This window comes from Camelus ferus, chromosome 27, assembly GCF_009834535.1.
Source record: "Camelus ferus isolate YT-003-E chromosome 27, BCGSAC_Cfer_1.0, whole genome shotgun sequence".
Taxonomy (NCBI): Eukaryota; Metazoa; Chordata; class Mammalia; order Artiodactyla; family Camelidae; genus Camelus; species Camelus ferus.
The window spans coordinates 16180284-16200033 of record NC_045722.1 but is presented as its reverse complement, the minus strand read 5'-3'; the positions used below and the strand labels follow the sequence as shown (position 1 = coordinate 16200033).

General features: G+C 40.4%; 1 protein-coding gene across 1 annotated transcript in view; it reads right to left on the bottom strand.

The window, feature by feature from the left end:
- Nucleotides 1-19750, bottom strand: part of CHD2 (chromodomain helicase DNA binding protein 2) — a 109634-nt gene that overhangs the window by 52357 nt on the left and 37527 nt on the right. The window contains 9 exon segments of the mRNA XM_032468981.1: nt 2480-2604; nt 4711-4889; nt 5063-5107; nt 6096-6196; nt 7604-7829; nt 9153-9286; nt 10204-10344; nt 12679-12786; nt 18923-18984. Coding sequence (XP_032324872.1) covers nt 2480-2604; nt 4711-4889; nt 5063-5107; nt 6096-6196; nt 7604-7829; nt 9153-9286; nt 10204-10344; nt 12679-12786; nt 18923-18984 — 1121 coding nt within the window.

Sequence of the window (19750 nt, the reverse complement as noted above, 5' to 3'; positions counted from 1 at the left end):
GAAAGAAGAAAATAAAAACAAAAAAATCATTAGCTCACACACATACACACAAAACACAAAACAGTATGTGCACAAACAGCAGTGCTATCAATGCCTCATGATGTCACCGAGCAAGACGTCGGCCGCGAGCCTCAGATGTCCTTCCTCTCAACTGCGATCAAGTCTCCTACGTAAGAAGAAGGCTGAAGCTATCAAGAGCGGAATAACAGGTAATCTAAGTACAGTCAAGGTTTAGGTTACTGCAAGAGCCTCTTCAGACTTCGTTCTTATCTTGCATTTTGCTCTCGTGCATCTACCCCTTGAAACAGAGCAGGCAGTTTTGTTATCCTGGTGTACATGAGCACATGACCTTGGGATCCATCACTACCGAAAGCAGGGGCCACCCCCAGTGCTGGTGAACCCTGTCCACTACTCCCCAGACCCACGTGCTGAGGGTGCACAGAGCGCGTTTTAAACACGTTAGTGTACAGAGGGGTAGGCTGCAGATCGGACGTCTGAGTCCCACCCCAGACCTGCCGAATCAGTGTCTGGGAAGGGGCTTGGGAATCTGTATTTTTACAAGCACTTGTGGATACTGTGACACAGGTGTATTCCCTGGACCACACTTTGAGAAATACTGCTCTAGGAGATGGGCTGGATTTCGACAGGACATGAATAGGAAGACTGTCCAGGTAAAAGGAAAATTTTTAAATTTAATTAATAAATTTAACTAAAAGTTAAAGAAATAGCAAGAGTTAGGAAAGTACATTCAGGAAATAGAAAACAGCCCATTTGGCAGGAAATTAAGAATGCATGTATGGACGTAAGGTTACAAACATTAAAAAGTTCTTGAAAATCAGGCCATGGAAGGTTTATACATACATAGCATATGCTTAATCAGTGAACCAGAGAGAACTAAAAGCAAAATTCAAATTAAAGACAATTTGATTAGAAAAACAAGACAATCTACTAAGAAGAGATTCTTCTGAGTCATTTTCCTCATATTTCTCTCACCTTTTCACACTACTGGGGAGGAAACGGGGTCAATTTTCTCCAACATTTCCTCTCCCTAGCAAACTGCCACTGCCCATTTATACACACGAGAGTAGGTTTGGATTGATTTCCCTGGTTTTATGGAATCAGACCAAAACAGCACGTTACTTAATACAAGGTTCCCATGACCAGGGCCTGGCAGCTGCTTGGAGCCTTTTCAGCTGACTCTGAATTAGTTTAAAGTAGGAAACGCTAGCTCAGGACTGCACAGGAAACACGGTGTGCTTTGGCCAGGGGCTCCAAGGAGCCCTCAAATGTAACGTGAGTAAAGTTAGATGACACAACTTCTTAAGGCTCCACTGAGCTTCGTAACTGTCCTTTAAAAAGGCCAGGTCTCACTACTCTCTGAAACAAAATTAGTTTTCAAGCAGTTTAGAACAATAGTTCCATCAGACCTCCATTCTCAGTCATACAAGCTGAATCTCCTCAAGATCTCTGATTCTCACAACTGAGTGTTAAATACTATATGAGCTTTTACAGAACAAAGAGTAGCAGATGAATCAACTGGTTCAACGGGGAAACAGTCACTGTAAATGTGTCTCTGTAAATAAAAACCATCTTTTCGGCATTGAGAAAAGCAGCTTGCATGTTACGTTTTTACTTTCAGGTTGTAGTCTAATTCTGGGATAAGAATTCTTGCTTTACCATAAAACACTGAAGAAATTAGGAGATCGCATATGAGAGAAGGAACTTGTAGACAGACGTTAAAGGTACTTCTTACACTGTATGCTCCCTGAGGACAGGAAGGTCCTGTCTTGTCTTGGTTTACTATTAAATTCTCAAGCCCTACATGGGTCCTGGCATAATAATTAGGGAATACTTGAATTTTCAATTGAATTCGGTGAATAAAATTTATGAGGACAGCCTCAAAGTACCTTTAAACCTCAAGTGCTATCACTGTCTCATCTCCTCCCCTCCCCACAAGACTACGGTGATCTTGTTATAAAAAGTAAAGGATAATTTCACAGGCTCAACAGTCAAAGACTCTCCTCTAAACGGAACAGCCAGTACAGCAACTGGGGGGCAACAGTGCCAGGGGAGATCACACACTCTTCAGCACCACTATATGAAATTAAGTTAAAGGTTTCCCTGGCCTAGAAAGAAAACTGAATTTAAAAAGACATTTTCTTCTTTCATCTGAGAATAACTTCCTTCCATACCAAAGATTTCGGCAAATTGTCTTGCTATTTATATTTACGAACAACGTATTATGACACAAGTCTCTGGCTATGACAAATTACCGCCCCCTCCCCTCAAGTAACTCAGTAAGAAAGTACTCTTTATTTCACATTAACCTGGTATGACACAAACAAACTCCCAAAAGCAACTGCTCCCAATCACAAATCTTTTTGTTTCTATAACATACAACAGAAAGGAATTCTTCGCATCTAACAATAAAAAAGGCCAGAAACAGGGAAGAAAATTTCAAACATATTTCTCTACCTACTTGCACCAGGAGTGAGCAAGCCAGTTGAGACCTTCTAGCTGATAATCACGGAGCTCCAGATTCTCTCCTCCTAAATATGCTGGCTGCTTCTTTAAGGCCACAAATCGTGGTCTCTGCTTCAGGGCCTGAAAAACACAATTTTAAAAAAGTCCAGGTCTGAAGAAAACCTTCTTCCTGTTCCTATGTTAAAATGCTAGCCATGATTTCTATGCTCTACACAAAAGCACAAAGATTTAAATTTCACATCTGAGGCACCAACCCACCCAACCCACCTGAGCCTTCGCATCGTGGTCTATATTCCCAGAGTCCCTGCATTCTGAAATATTCTTTAGTTATTGCTCCTTTTCTGACCTAAGTTTGTGAACATCATTAAACAGCACTTACTCTATGTCATCTCTACTGCATGGCAGTGAGTCCCCTATTTTCATCTTAATGTTATCTTATTCTAAACAGCACAAAACAATGCCCCTGGTCAGATATATGCTAAATGCAGCAGAACCTTACCAAAACAGCATCTGCAAATTCTGAAATGCAGCCCACCTACCTTGAACCCCTAACTGTATGAGTTTGGTTTTCTGAAGGAAAGGAAGCTGCTTTTACCTCCAGAGGTGTGAAGAATTGGAGTCTAGTAAAGCCACTGTCTCTATGGTTTGCAAATGTGGATTCTGTGGCCAAATCAGTTTGGGAAACAATGGATTAAAAAGTTATATAAGCGTCATTGCTCATAACTTTTCAAAGTCTAACATGCTTGTGTATGCTGTGAACTCACAGGAGAAATTCATTCAGGAATGCTTCCCAAAGTCATTTGGCCACAGCAGTCTTTTTTTTTTCCAGGGAGCATTTCTCTGAAGATTAGCACTCTGTGGAATCAGTGCCCCGTTTTGAGAAGTATCCTCCTAATAATGCGTTTGCTAAGGGAACTGCTGACAGTTTCAGCTCTCCTCTGGGAGCACCTGGCAGGAAATGGAATCAGACGCCTCACGCGCACCCACCCAACACTGGCTGTCCACTTCCGCCAAGTCTCCTCCACAGTGCTTCTCCCCTCCGACCCTCCCCACCTGCAGCTACTTCCCTAGTCTCCACACTAATTCTTCCTTCATGGACATCTTCCTGGCAGGACATTCTGGCTTTAATAACTGCTTACTCTATAATAGAGTCTCCTACGTGCTTGCTGTTAGACGAAGCTCTCCAAGTGAAATACTGTTCCCTGCCTGCTGTCCTACTCAGGAGGGTAGGTGGGTAGGCGGGTAGGCTGATCTATATCCACAAGATAAAGTCAAAACACCCTTCAAGGTATTCAAGACATACACACTTTGAATCTCCAAGATCACCTCCCCACTCTTCCAACCCTGAGGTCTGGAAGTCTTCCTACTGCACTAGAACATCTTTCTCTTAGTATCTTCCGTAAGAGGGCAGTAACCTGGGCTCCCCTTTTCTGTCTATCCACTTCCAGTCTACTCTTCGAGGACCAGGGCGCTTAAAGGACCAGCAATTTCCTCTTGTTTTAAAACCCCTTCAATGACCGCTGGGGCTCGGGGACTTCTAGCTCTGTACATATTCTTTATAACACTCACGGACCTTCAGTTACACTCTGCTTAGAGGTCCGGTGCCATGAATTTGAATGTCAACTTCTCAGAGACAGAGTCTATGTCTCACATACACTTTTATTATTGAGGACCCAAACACAAACTTTATACAGAAAATGAATTCCAATGAAAGAAAAGGATCTGCACAACCCATCCAGCAAATAAAAGAGCCTGTATATTTAGTTTCTAATCTAGAATTCAGAGACATTCCCCTTTCCAGTCACTTCTCTTTAAAGTGCTTAAATTCTTTCAAGTATTCTCCACAATATCTCTTAATTAGGTATATCTGACTCTGTAAATAGTAAGAATGAAGTCAGCAAAGCCACTATTTAATTCATCCTCTCCTTTTTGTTTTGAGGGGTAATTAGTTTTATTTATTTTTACTTATTATTTTTTTTAATGGAAGTACTGGGGATTGAACCAGGACCTAGTGCGTGCGAAGCATTTGCTCTACCACTAAGCTATACCCTCCCCCTCCAACCTCTCCTTTTGTTTTCACTATTTTCCTTTGATGTCAAGGTTTCTCTTTAAAACGGGAATTATCGTGTACTTTTGTAGTATTTTCTCTTCCCAAGATCTATGTGACCAGTCCTTTGTAGCAAACCACCTTTCCCCTGAAAATGCAAAAGCCAGCATTCACCACACCTTGCATTCTCTCGTTGGGATGGTTTTTGAGTTGTTTCGACTATGAAAGCTGTCAATACAGCTCTGGAATTTCTTCCCAATCAAGGCTTCATCCTCCCAGCTGCACTCTGAATAGGGCAGTCCCATCCATTTGCATAGATATTCAGGTTCGTTGGAAGGTGCCGGCTTCCGACTGTGAGCTATTTCATATATAAAAATTTATAGATCAGCAACTGTCAATTAAAGGAGAGGAGTGACATTCTGTTTTATGTGTAACCAATGAAATGTTATGTGACAAAACTGTAAATACTCTGCAAAACATGAACTGCTCTTAAATGCTAAACAGCATTTATAAACAAGATCTCTTGCTTACCTGGAAAATCTGTTTGACCCAGTGTAGATTTGCTTGTCTTCACAGCTAAATAAATGGAAAATTAGGTAAGTTATCACCATAAGTGACAAAACAAGGAAAGCATGACATTTTAGGTCCTACAGCTTAGACTACAAATATACTCCACTATCTCACATCTTAAAAAAAAGAAAAGAAAAAGCAGTCTTGTTCTCACGGTCCTGTCTAGCGATCACTCCATTTCTCTGTTCCCCCTCTACAGTAAAACTCCCCAGGGAGAGTTGTTTGTATTCTCTGTCTTCTCACTGTCCCTTGAAGCCACCCCATCAGGCCTGTATCCCCACCACTTCTTGGATCCATCTCACAGTGCCAGGCCTCCTGCCAAATTAAAGGACGCAGCCCCTTCTCCTCCCAGAGCGTGGGAATCACCTGGCTCCCGGCACCCCACGCCCCCAGTGGCTCTCCTCCCATCTCACTGGCTGTTGCCTCTCACTCTCCTCTCTGGCTTCTTCCTGCCTGCCAAAAGCTGGGATGCTCTCACCATGTGTACATTTCTGATGATTCATTACACCTTAGGCTTTAAATACTATCTATATGCTGATAAATTCTCAAATTTAGATCTCCAGCCCAGACTAAGAGCTCTAAACTCCACTCACATACGCTCATATATGCAACAGCCTTCACAGTACTATCCTATTTAGATGGCTGAGGAGTATATCACACTTACAAATATCAAACTAGGCTCTTGATTTCCACTCCAAAAATCAGTTCTTCCCTTAATCTTTCCATTTCAGCAAATGGTACCTCTAATTACCCTATTTGCTCAGGTCAAAACCCTTGGCATCATCCCCACCACCTCCTTCTCAGCCCCCACATCCGAATTTACCAGTAAATCTTGTTGGCTTTTCCTTCAGAATAAATGTAGGTCTAGGTATCTGTCTATTCTCATCAAATACGCCCACAAAATTTCATTTTTTAATACACATTACTCCCAAAAGAAAAAGCTCCCTTATTCCTGGAGCTCAAACCCTGCTTAAGTGAGTTTCCACGTACTTACCTATTACTCTTTCTACGATCTGATACTGTTTGTTCAACTCCGAAGCCAGCTCTTGTTGGCAGTTGAAATATTCCACATCTTCAGGAGAAACTTTCCCTAACCTGAACAGAAGGCAGGCAGAAAAAGTACATTTTTTTCATACACATCTATCAAAGCAAAGCCAAGGTAGGAAAGGAAACAGTCTTCACTTCCATTTGTCCCTTCAGTAATCTTTTACTAATAATTAGACCAGAGACTTTACAAAAAACATATGCTACTTGCAGAAAACACTGAAAACTTCAGACTGAAGGACAGACCAGTTATTCTCCTCCTCATGATGTGGCCTATTTACAAAGAAACATTTTAAAAGTAACTATTTTGTGTGATGAATTCATGTGATCTTATGTGATAAATTCATGTATCTTCAGAGATAAGGACAATAAAATGGTCTTCCAGATTTACAAGAAAACATGCCTTTTTTCATCTATGTATGAGCTTTAGGGGTGATTAAATGCAGCTTTTTTTGAAAACTAATTATTCTTAGTTATTAAAGGACAGCACAAGCAACCAGAACCTGAGTATTACTGGACTTCTGAGGACTTAAAATTTATAATCGCTTTACAACATACCCGCCTTAGGGGTACGTATTCTGTTTTTGACTCAAAAGAAAAATACATGTTTTACTGAAGTAGCACTTTTTGTACAGGAATAAAACAGGAAATGGAACCCATTTGTCCCTGTTCCTAACACAACATAACCTGAATCACGCAACACTGACAGATACATCTTCAGGGGGAATTTGTTTTTATATTTTGAGGGGTTTTTTTTTGAGGGTCATTACTGTAATGTTAGGAACTTGCTATTCCTCATTAGTCAGTTTAGGTTGGTGTGTGCTACTGCCCCACATATTTCTCGTATGCAACCCAACACATGCACAGCTGGAAGTAAACTAAAAACCCAACAGGCTATCACAGTTTCAGAAATTACCTAATCATTTCTGTCACATCATTTCTGTAAACTATGTATAACGAAGATTAGCTTTAAGTGCATGAATCATAACCCAGAGTTCTAGACTATTACTTCCTGCCATCTAAGCTACCCCAGCATAACCACAGAAAAGTAACAAGGTGCTTAAGAACATGAGTTGTGGACTCAGGCTGCCAGAATCCCAATCCTGGGCCCACTCCCGAGTTGCTCTGTATCTCACTCTTCCCACCCGTAAAATTTGGTTCAGCAGTACCAATCTCGTAGAATTACTGTGACGATTAAAGAGATTATGTGTGAAAAATGCTCCATAAGCTAGTTACTATTATTAAACTCTACAAATTTGCTGGCCTATACGCAAAGAACATACAGTGTCTTCAGGTCACAATTTTATAAAACGTAACTGCAGACGCCTCCAGTGCTCATTCAGATGATCGAAGCAAAATCTGATACCCCAAATAGACATGTTTCTCCAGCACTATTTAAAAACCTCCCCTTCCCCCAGGCAGCAGATACATTTCTTTAATCCAGGACAGATGATGTACCATTGCTTGATTTCATCCTCTTTCTTCTTGAAGTTCTCTAGCTTCTTTAGGCCTTTCACCTTCTGCTGCTGTAAGGACTCTTCGCTCTCCCACGTGCTATGGATGTACGACCAGCCTTTCCACTTGATAAGGTACTGGACTTCGCCTTCATCCTTTTCAGGGTCAAAGTCGCCACTAGGGTCTCCATTAGCTTCAATCGCATAGACAGTAGTAGAAGCTCCAGTGGCTGCAAAAGGATTCAGTTAAACTTTAAAAAATGTATTAAGCTAGACAATGAAAAGTTTCACAAGGACACAATTGTCTAAAGAGTCTCATTTTGGATGAAGCACCAAAACCCCTCGATTTCAAACAAGCAAAAATTCACTAACAATACACAATGAACACGATCAATAATTGTAGGTATTTTTAAATTTAAAACCCTACTTTTACAATTTAAAACATTCCAAAGTTTGCTGGTGAAAAATCAAAGAAATCTTTGTGTCCAAATACAATAAAAAAGGGACAGCGACACCCTTTTGTTTTGGTCCCTACTAACTCAGAAAACAAATCTGTCTCTCCAGGAATATTAAGAATAAGGTAAGAAAACTAAAAATCTCCTCAATTATCCCTCCACCCAAAGTTCTCTGCTAATTCTCTCAACTTCAAGTGAGGCCGGATTACAGAAAGAAAAAAAAAGACAAAGAAAAAGGAATTAGGTATCATTTTGTTATTTCCCACATGGGAAGATTATTTTAAAAAACGGAATTATTATGAGATATTTCAATCTGGACACAAAAAACTCTTCCACTGCCGTCTAAAATGTATTTAACCAACGTGACACTTAACATAAGGAGACACAGAAACAACGAACTAAATGTAGACGTATTTAACGTTAATAAGCAAGAATCTGCTACATCACTGTTTTTTTTAAGAAACTAACACATCTTTAACTAGCTTAATTTTAAAATCTCAAAGACATGTGGGACCCAGCCCTATAGTCTCAGTTCTGACACAGGAAGACTGGGTCAGGAAAAGTTCCACTTTTCACAACAAACATTCATCATTTCAGAGCTGAATCGATAAAATCTGGGCCATACTAAGCAGCGATAAAAAGTGATCTGCCGGCTTCCAACAGCAGGGTCTGGGAAGGGGCAGCAGAGCCAGGTCTGGCCACAAAGGCAAAAAGAAGCCCTGAAGCAACCCAAGAAGCAGGCCAAGGAGACGGACGAGGAAGATGAGGAATTCAAGCAGAAACAGAAAGAGGAGCCAAAGAAATGCAAGGAGCTAAAAGCAAAGGCTATGGGAAAGGGCCCCCAGGCCACAGGTGGAATTAAGACATCTGACAAAAAGTAAACTCTTCCTCATGCCTGAGACGATGACCCTTAACTCCATGCCGATGACCCTTAACTCCATGCCGGCGTCTAAGTATCTGGATTCCTTGCCATAACATCTGCTGCCCACCATAGCTAATGTGAAGTGTTTCTGGGAGCCTGCTGTACATTTAAGGACAACATTTGTTTAAAAAAAAAAAAAAAAAAACCACAGTAATTTTCTCCCCAAAGACACATACCTCCTTTCTTTCCCAGCCTTGAATCTAAGACCTTTTCAATAGTTTCACTGTTATCCTGCTGTTCATCAACTCCTTCTCCAGTCATTTCAATGAGGTCATCTGAGTCGGTCTCAAAGTCATCATCTTCTTTATAACTGCATGAGGAATAGGGCCAAGTAAGTGAGAAACTATCTTTTCAGATTCAAACACCGCCATACACAGTAACATCCTTAGAATGAGGAAACACACTCTTCTGGCTCCACAATGCTGTTTTATAGATCAGCCACAGATAAAGTGCGCTCCAAGTTCTTTTCTCCTACTTAAAAGTAGCAATGCATGTTCGTAGATTTATTAACAACAAATGGTTTGGAAGTTACGCAAGAGAAAAACACAATCCTGGATGCAGTACAACTGAAGGAGGAAAAAGTGCTAAGCTACAGAGTAACATACCCAAAGCCTAGCCCTAGCTTTCAAATTATTAACTGGATACACTTGACAGGTTATTAATAAAGTCAGGATTCAGTTTCACCATCTCTTAGGAGACCAAAAGAAACCTACGTATCCTCTAAAGAAAGTTAAATGCCCTTTGATTTATATGAAGTAGAATATGTATGTTTGCATATAGCCATTCCTTCCTTTCACTTTCTATTAATGCCTTATATCCTATCAGTAAGCTTGATAAAATTATTATATCCAAATAACAATACATAAGCTGAAACTTGGAAGGATTTGTCTGAATAAGAGTAATTCAGAAGTGAGAATACAATCCAAATGTCTTTCCTGAAAAAGGATGTTATGAAATGAAGATCACATCACTGCTACCTCAGTGGAACATGAACTTAAAGCAGTTCTCTTTACAGGAATGAAGGCCTCCAATGATGTATCGCTATTCTTTCCCATATTCTTTTTGCAAGAACCCTGACCAGATTTCTGAACACAACCTTAAGACACTGGTCGTCATTTTTGCCTATCAAATGCCTAATCCTGGACTTAAAAGAGTCAGAACCAAGCCCTAGCCAACTATACGACCACCCTCACTCACTCTAATGAAACCTTCCGGGGCATCACCTACCTAACGTTTTTAGCCGCTCTGCGACGAGTCTGCCTTTTGGGAGCTTCATCGTCCTCGTCATCCTCATCAGAAGACTCCTGCTTTTTTCTTTTTCCACGCTGAGTCTTAGGCGGCTTTTTAACACGCGGTTTGGGCACTGTTCTAAAATGAGAAAGAAAAATGACAAAGTCTTTATCACTTGGTGTCTACTTCAAATCTACATAACATAATCTGCTCTGTCTCAGAGCAGGGTTCATATTTAGGGTTAGCCGGGGGAATGTCAGACAGGTCTATTCCTAGGTCGCTTTCCCTGAGATTCCAAATCACTGGAAATCTGCATTTTCACCATGAAAGTGATTCTATTGCTAACACCCTTCAGTCATTCACAGGAGATATAGCCAGCCCTCCGCATCTGCAGGTTCCACATCCACGGGTCTCACAGCAGCAGAGTCAACCAAACATGGATCAAAAATTGATATATATTTTCCAGATATGGAAGAAAAAAAAATTTCCACAAAGTTCCAAAAAGCAAAATTTGAATTCGCTGTGCACTGGCAGTGATTTACATTGTATTTACAGCTATTTACAAAGCATTTATACTGTAGTAGGTATTATAAGGAATCTAGAAATGATTTAAAGTATCCAGGAGGGTCTGTATAGCTTATATGAAAATACTACACCACTTTATATAAGACTTGAGTATCTGCAGATTCTGGTATCCACGGGAGGTCCTGGAACTCATTCCTGGCAGATTCCAAGGGACTCTGGGTTCTAAGGCAACAGTTCTCAAATGTTCCTCAAGATCACCTGACATTAATAGACACATATGGCATGTTGCTGATGGTACTTTTTTGGTGGGCAATTTGGAAAAATCTATCACAGTTACAAATATAACAATGTTACTTCTGGGGACTGATTTTACAGATACAAAGGCACAGTAAGGTATACTGTGGTATTACATGCAATGACAAAAGATTTTAGAAAACTAAATCATCAACTAGGAACTAGTTCCATAAACAGAATACTATGTAGCTATAAAAAGGGGAGTTTTCTCATGTATTGATACAGAAAGATTTCCAAGATAATGAAAGAAAAATGCAGAAGAAGATGCATGGAAAGTTATCATCTATATAAAGGAAGTAAAGGACAAGAAATGACCACACATATATTCTTCCTTGGACGTAAAGTATACCTGCAGGACTGCCCTGCCACAGACCAACGGAACAGAAGGAGCAGATGGCCCCTCTGGTGACTCCCCTGCAACCAGGACTGAGAGCCACAGACCAGGAGCTCTCCTAAGGAAATCCCCAAGGACACCGTCGGTGGTAAAAAGGTGAAAGAAGAAAAAGGGAGCAAGACACTCATAATCATATCTGTTTCTCTCATACTTGCCACAACCAACACCACACAGATGATCAAGGATTCAGTCGATGAAGGGTAAAATCGAGAAGACAGAACTAGAATGGCATTCCAGTCCTGGGAGCTGAAACTCAGACCAAAGGAGACAACACTCGGTGAATTTCCCTGCTGGGGTGAGGGGTGAAGGGGGTGGGTACAACATTCTAAGCCAGGGATAGACACACGTTTGCGGAATATGGCCAGAGTATAAGTATTTTTTTACTTTCTCAGACAAGAGGCAAAGTTGAGGTTATTACTTATATATTTAGGTACTTACATAACAAGAGAAAATAAATTTTAACAAATATTTATTGACAAAATTCAAAATAAAATAATAATCATGGAGTACATTTTTTGTAATACAACATCTAACTAATGAGAATAGAATTTTTTTTTGAAGGGGAACTTAATTGGGGTTCAAATTTAGTTTTCCCTGTCACCAAACTAGTGTTCCCTATTCACCTATAAAAGCTATATTTAGTTCACAGGCCATACAAAAATAGGTGGGGGCTAGGATTTGGCCCAAAGGCAGTATTTGCCAACCACATCCTAAGCAATACTGCAATGAGGTGAGTCTTCCTGGGGCCTCTCTGCCTCTTATATTCCTTTCCCCATCACCAGTCCCTTATGCTGCCATCTGTCTGACCAAAAATTACCAAAGTTTCCTGCTATCTCAGCCTACTGTCTTCTCTGCACGGACTTTCTGCTTAATGTTGTATGTAAACTATACGAACAGAAGCCTATTAAACTTGAGAATCAGTTCTCCCAAAAAGGACTTGTACACTAGTCAGATACACAGGGACCTTTTTTTTAAGAGTGGAAGACACGTTCGCCCCTCACAACTAGTCCACCTGGAGTAAGAAACAGTAAAATTCAGTCTGAGCTACATACCGTGCAAACACACAAAAGCAGTGCAAGTAGCCCAGTCATCTAATCTAACGATGCAGGCTGGCAAGAAGTTAACCAGACATTCAGAACCCAGGATCACGACACACTGTATCCCATCAATTAAGGCTTGCTCTAGCACTGCATCACCCTTCTCAATCTAACACACATCAAGCTGGACCAGGAGCAGAGATGTTCAAGCAAACACTGCACCTTCTGGGGACAGGTCTTCTGGCTGTCACTTTTTTTTGCTCTGGTTCGCTCTCTGCACTGGTGCCTTGTTCCTGTTCATCTTCTGAGGGCTCCCGTTTCCACTTTTCTCTGTGATCAAAAGCAAAGCAAAATGTTTTTTTCTAAAAGAATTCTTCAAGACTGTTTAGCTTGAAGAATCTGACAAAACCAATTTTGACTCAATTAGCCAGAAAGGCAGAACATGTATATTTTAGATATTATGCTAAAAAGAGATTTTTCTAGCTCTATTTAAATGATAGTTGTGTTCCTTCCTGGGCTGTGATTAACATCTACTCCTATTTTATGTCTGGTAACAAAAATTAGTGAAAATGGAAACTAAGGCTGTATTTTTTAAACTATTTGTTTTGGAAAAAAAAATGCTGTTAAGTCTCTAATATTCTATCTTTATTTACAACTGCATTGACCAGACTGAAGCCATAATACATACTACATCAGTGGTTCTCAAATTTTAGCATGGATCAGAACCACCTGAAGGGCTGCTTGAAAGATTTCTAGGCCACATTCTGAAAGAAAACAAATAAAATGCATCTACACGATCCAAAAAAAAAAAAAAATTCTAGGCCACAGCCAGTTTGTGATTCAGGAGGCCTAATGTGAGGCCTAAAAATTTGAATTTTAACAAATTCACAGATGCTGCTGACGCTGGGCAGGGACTTCTTTGAGCACTACTATCTTAGGGACGTTTTAATATCTCAGTTAAATATACTTGACAGAACAGTCCCTAAAATTATTTTTCAATGATAAACCTACTACCTACTAATTAATCTATTCAGCTAACAAAGTAGTTTTTAATAATTATCCAATACAGCTGGTGTTCTTTTGCTCCTTGAGAGCTTAGAACTGGAAGAGCCATACCCCATAGGTGCCCTCCTGCCCCAAACGGGTTTTGACATTTACTTGAAGACCAAACAAGACATCGCAGGGACTTAGCTCATTTCTCACTTGCAGGGAAGAAGGAAGGAACATATACAACAGCTAATAAGCATGAAATATCTAGGGGGGAAAAACTTAACAGGAAATAACACGGGCTTTCTCTCTAAATAAAATAGTTACCGTTGTGCCTCTGGGTCTGTGTATAGAAAACGAGGTTATGCTAAAGACAATTGCTGCAGAATTGCAAAGTCAAATCAGTATTCTTCATGGGAGAATAGGTCAAAGTAATACCGGAAGAACCTTCCCAAAAAGTCCAGGAGTCACCCTACGCTTGGAAAAAGAATTTCAAGTCATCCATGAAAGGCAGTGGAGCACGTCTGTCTGCACTTTACTCAAGTTCTGCTGGCACCATTACTTGCTTCATATCCATTTCCCTAATAGTACGTGACTCCTTGTGGGCAGGGAATCTTTGTAGCAGAGCTTAGCACAAAAGCAGACAAACAGAGATACTCCTTTGTTAAAGAAAGAAAGAACCAAAGAGTGAGCCATGTCAGTCTGTCAGACAGGTAGGGTGCTTCTGGAAGCAGACTGATAAGATATTAAGGCCCACTAGTATCACCTAATATTCTTCAGTCTCTTTAAAACAAATGACACTCTGGGTACCTGCCTTCTTCTCCTTCCCTAGAGCCTAGTACAGTAACTGTGTGCTAAAGAATCTGAGGAATAGATGGTGATGACCAGCAAGGAAAAAAGGAAGCTGTCTCCACCAGCTGGGAGGTTGGCACATAAAGCTAGTCTCCCTCAGGCCAAGTCCAGAACAGCACACCCTTCAGAAGGAGCTCACACAGTCAAACAGGAGGGAAGTGGTTTCACAGGAAACAAGCCTGAAAGAACATGCACATTGGACGTAAGGGGGAGTAGATCAGATGAGAAAAATCCACAGTCAAGTTAACACTTGTAATTTACGTAACTGCCAGGAATTGAGAATCTTTATCAAGGCAGCTAATGAGGTCCACTTCTGTAACTCTAGGAGACTCAGATAGCAGTAAACACAGAGAATGACTGTTGAGGCTAGTTTTCCAGTTAAATTGCAGATCTGCAGACTTACAACCGGGGAGAATCCAAATCTTCTAGTTTGAGAAGGTACAAAAACTCAGCAAATCAACTGGTCCAAAGGCCTCTTCCTACATAGAGGGAAACTCAAGCCCAGTGACAACAAGCCGTTTGGTACATGTCAAACCCCTGTTACCCTCAACCATAATCCACTGAAGACCAATGAATCCAGGAAAATTAAAGCCAGGCTTACACATGCCGGGAGGAGCTGAATAATCGGAGGCTTAACAGGCCTAAATGAGTTTGTGTGCATGTGTATTTGAAATTGGCTGGATTATTTTAAATTTCATTTTAATTTTCAAGGCAAAAAAAGTAAGTTAGGATCAGCAGTACTAAGTCACTCTGTATAAGGGGTAAAGTAAAAGGAGTCATCAATGACAAAAAGATTACTGCTCAACCCTGCAGAGATACAGGGCTCTCCAACAGGTGAGGCTGCGGTCCACTCCTAGTTTGCTGGCTTTTTATAGAACACAAACTGTATGAGAAAGACTCCTTGACTAAGCTATACGTTATAAGCAGGGCTACGACAAGAAGTCTGAAATAAAGACTTGTTGATTAAAATATTTCTGACATGTTAAAGGAGACTCAAATTGCCAGATGGAGCTCCAAGAGCGAATCAATGGAATTTCTGCCAAATTTTGGGAACTGGGGAGATAAATACCAGGATTTGGCCACTGAGGCCCCAAGGCAATTAAAACAGACATGAAAAGGTCAGAATGCGAGTTAACTGGGTACAGCTTTCCTCCCTTACTGGGAAAAGCGGGTTGGCAGGACACAGATCACATCTGAGCAACTGTAAAGGGGGGAATGAACAAAAGCCATTTTTAAATAAAGCTGGGCTAAACTCTAGTTAAGAGTCACTGAGGCTTCTCAGGAGCTGCCTCTAAGAGCTCAGAGAAGGAACTTCTTTGTCTTCCACGTGGAAGGCAGGTAAGGAAAAGATGGGAAACAGATGCTTTAACTTCACTGATTTTCAGTAGCCTTTCCTGAAGAGGATGCCTTTCGGGAGCTGGTCCCCATCAAGAGGGGAATCGCAGGGCTAACAGGACTCTCTTCCGCTGTGTCACGGGTCTGCGACAGACTTCTAAATCAAAGCACGGGCAAGGAAGAAGTAACTTATCCCAAGAGGAAAATGATTACGGCTGAAATATTTTTTTTAAATCCAATTTGGAGAGACGGTTCTGGAACCACTGTACCATGGGGTTAAGCACTACTGGGATCACAGTGAATCAGCAGAAATCCTCTCCAACATTTCACAAATTTGAGTAACATTAAAAGGTACTGCCTGGAAAAGGGTTCAATGATCAAAACAGCATGCGTGGGTTAAGTAAAACTCAAAATGTTATTTGTATGACTTTAAGCCAGGGTTACAATCTCAAAACACCCACTGGGGCTAGGTTAAGGGCTGTAAATGGGGTCAAATGAAGAACTCATGGCCTGTCCAAAGGCCACAAAGGTCAGTGTTATTCTCAAAAACTAGAAATCTAGACTCCTACATACCAGCTCTCAATTTCCAATGTTGCCAACTAATTTGAAAAATGTTTTCAATAATGTGTAAGAATACTATGTGTAACCTCTTCTAAGCTTTAAAATGCTAATTCACATGACTCAAGGCGAGTTTGTCCCTTGTAAGACTATTTATTCTTCAACAGTGTCAATGTCATAAAAGCAAAGGTCTGTGAAAGTGCTCTAGATTAACGAATCCTGACAACTAGTACAAAATCTAACCCTAGACTGGATCCTGGACTGGACGTCAGAAAATTTTATAAAGGATATCATTGGGTCAACTGACAAAATGGGAATATGAATTTGACCAAAGTGTTTTAGTAATGTTAAATCTATTTACATTAAAACTGTACTGTCCTTCAGGAACTATATACAGTATTTTGTAATAACCTTTAATGAAAAAGAAAGAATATGAAAACAAATATGTGTGTATATACATGCATGACTGGAGCATTATGTTGCACACCAGAAACTGACACATTGTAACTGACTATACTTCAGTTAAAAATATAATATATATATATATGCACTTAAAAAAACTGTACTGTGCTTTTATGAAAAATAACATCCTTGTTAATAAGAAATACACACTTAGGGGTAAAAGACCATGATGTATGAATCTTAGTCTGACATGGTTCAGAAAAAAACATTACGTGTGAACACATAAATATACACAAAGAGAGCACCACAATGATCAAGCAAATGGGGCAAAAATGGTACCCAACGGTAAATCTTGATTAAGTACACAGTCATTCTTCACACTACTTTTCTTCTTACAGTTTTTCTAAAGTTTGAAATTAACTCCAAAGAAAAAACATGTTTGAAAAAAAAAGCTCCCTTTAAAAACTTTAAAATCTGTGATGCAATATGCAGGGTTTCAGAAAAGCATTTCCCTGTGCTAATATTTCAAAATTTCCACTCTCTTTGAGTGACTCTCAGTTCTGAAATTCATGTGCCCACACACCAGGTTCTGTTACACTTGCTCAGATCCCAGAGGCCCCTGAAGCGCTGTGCCCTGCCACCTGAGTCTTAACAGCAGTAGGACGTCCTCTAATTAATGATGCTAATTAAACTGACTCAGGAGAAGAGTTCTCCACAAGCCCTAGTACCCTCCAGCTGCCCAGAGGATGGCAAGAAGCGAGGCTACCCCAGGGCCCAAACGAACAAGCAAGAGGGGAATGACCTCAGCTTATGGTCACTTGCGAAGGAAGAGCCCAGGTGTAGGAGAGCAGATCACAGAAGACACAAACCCCCACAAGGAACACAGAGGTTCTACTCAGGGAAAAGAAAGGTCCATGAAGACCTCTGAGAGTAGCCAACTCTGAAGAGCTCTCAGGATTGACAGGAGAGGGAAATTAAGTACAGAAGCCAGTCAAAAGACAAAGCCCGATGTGTTACACTTTGGCCAAAAAAAAAAAATGTGGGCTTCTGCATACACAGATAAAGCCATTAAAATGAGAAGGTCGGGTTTTCAAGCACAGCACCATTTAGATCCCAGCCAAGAAATCAGCAGGATGTAGCCAGACGGTGGAGGAAAGAGCACATGATGGACTTCCCCGCAAAAGGCCTTTAGCCTGGGACCAGCTGAGGACAGGGTCCTCCCAGCAGGCCCTGGGACTGGGGCAGAACAAAAGCCTTCCGAGCTGCCAAGCACAGGCTTTCCTCCAGTTATTTCTCCAACTCTAACGAAGTGTTTAAAACACAAATGCAAACCGCACGTACTCTGGGCAGGGCAATGTTAAAGATCACTTGACTTAGTGTAGTTTCTAACAACTGTTAGGTCAGCAGAATAAGTGTTACTCTATTTTGGAGATGAGGAAATGGATTTGAAGAACCCATGTTACTCTGCCTTAGGCCAAATACTTAAATTAAGGATTACTAATACTTTAAAACAGAGAATATATGACTGAGGCTCTCAATAGAGGCCATGGACAATTGTTTATCACAAGAAACCCCTGAATTTGTGTGTAAAGTTTTGATTATTTTTCTGAGACGATGGGCTATAGAATTCAGATAGTCAGAGACTCATACGTCCCTCAAAAAATTTTAATTATTTCTTAAAAAAAAAAAATTTAAAAATTGACCATGAGAGGATTTTTTAAATAAGTTTTAAAATAACAAATATATATAACCTACATTATAAAGGAATTTCATGTTAAGTCCATACAATTAAAACTTTTCTGGCTTATGAATTACAATAGTAAAATCATGTGGAAACAACAATGTGAAATTTCATACTAAAACGGGTGTCCATTTTTAATTTTTAAAATATAATTTTTAATAATGTTTAAAATATAATTTTTTTAATTTAATTTTTAAAATAGAATTTTGCCATGCCGCATAAAAAACAAATGGAAAGGAAAAACAGCCAATCCAAATGTGTTCCTGGCTTAACTAGAATAGAATACCACATGCCTGTATGTTTGTTATTTGCACACATTTTTAAGAAAAAGACAATTTGGCTAACTGGGCAAATCAGACGGAATAGCTGGGGTTTGCCCCCAAAAGTAGAGCGACATTTACATCTGAAAAACAGAATCCTGGCTTCCAATGCTGCTGCTGCAGCAGATCCAGGTGGACAGGAACCCACGACAGCAAGAGACAGAAGGCGACTCTGGGACCCGGGTGCACTACAGACACAGTGAAGCCCGTCCCGGAAGTGCTCACGTGTTCGAAACCACCAGATGAGTAATTTCCCCCGCAAAAGACTTACTGTTTTTTCAGCTGCCTCTGGCCTCTTCTCTTTGGGCTCCCACTCTCAGACCCGCTACTTGCCTTCAGTGTGCGAGGGGGGATAAATGATTACAGACTTTAATTCACAGTTCTTACGGATAACATTACCCCCTGGTTCAACAATCTACTGAACATAACGTTATTCAGCACGTGCTTTTAGACAGAAAGAAACCTAGGCATTTGTTTGGTGTGCTCACTCTTCGTCTGCTTTGAAAATTAATTTGTCTGTTGCTGCTGTGCTCTCTCTAATACCAGGAAATACTTCCTTTGGCTTAACTTCTCAGAGCACAGTCCGATAAAATCTTCTGTGACAATGGACATGTTCTGTCTCTGCAATGTCTAACCCAGTAGCCGGCAGTCAGTCACATGACGGAGCCCCTGAAATGAGCTGGCATAACCAAGGAATGGAATTTTTCATTCCCTGATTTTAATTAATACATATTTTAAAAGCCACCTGTCTAGTGGCGAGCATACTGGGTGCTGCAGATCTAGAATATCATATGGAAATGCCACACAACGTTTAGTTGCCAGTAAAGGTGGTAACTACTGATCTATCTCATTTCAGAATCATTAAAGAACACGTTCGGTCATTAGCCAACAGTGCTCTGCTAACAGCGCTAGGCCAAGTAAGTTTATAATCAGAGACGTATGAAAACAGCTCTTCTTCCCTCAAATTAAGCAAATTGGCAAACTGCTCTTTCTGCTGTTAGTCTTGTGCCCTACAGAGAAAGTGTTAACTTATATACAAAAAGGAAAAGATTTATACAACTATGTGCTTGGTTTTAACAAATAAGGAAAAAGAAAGCTA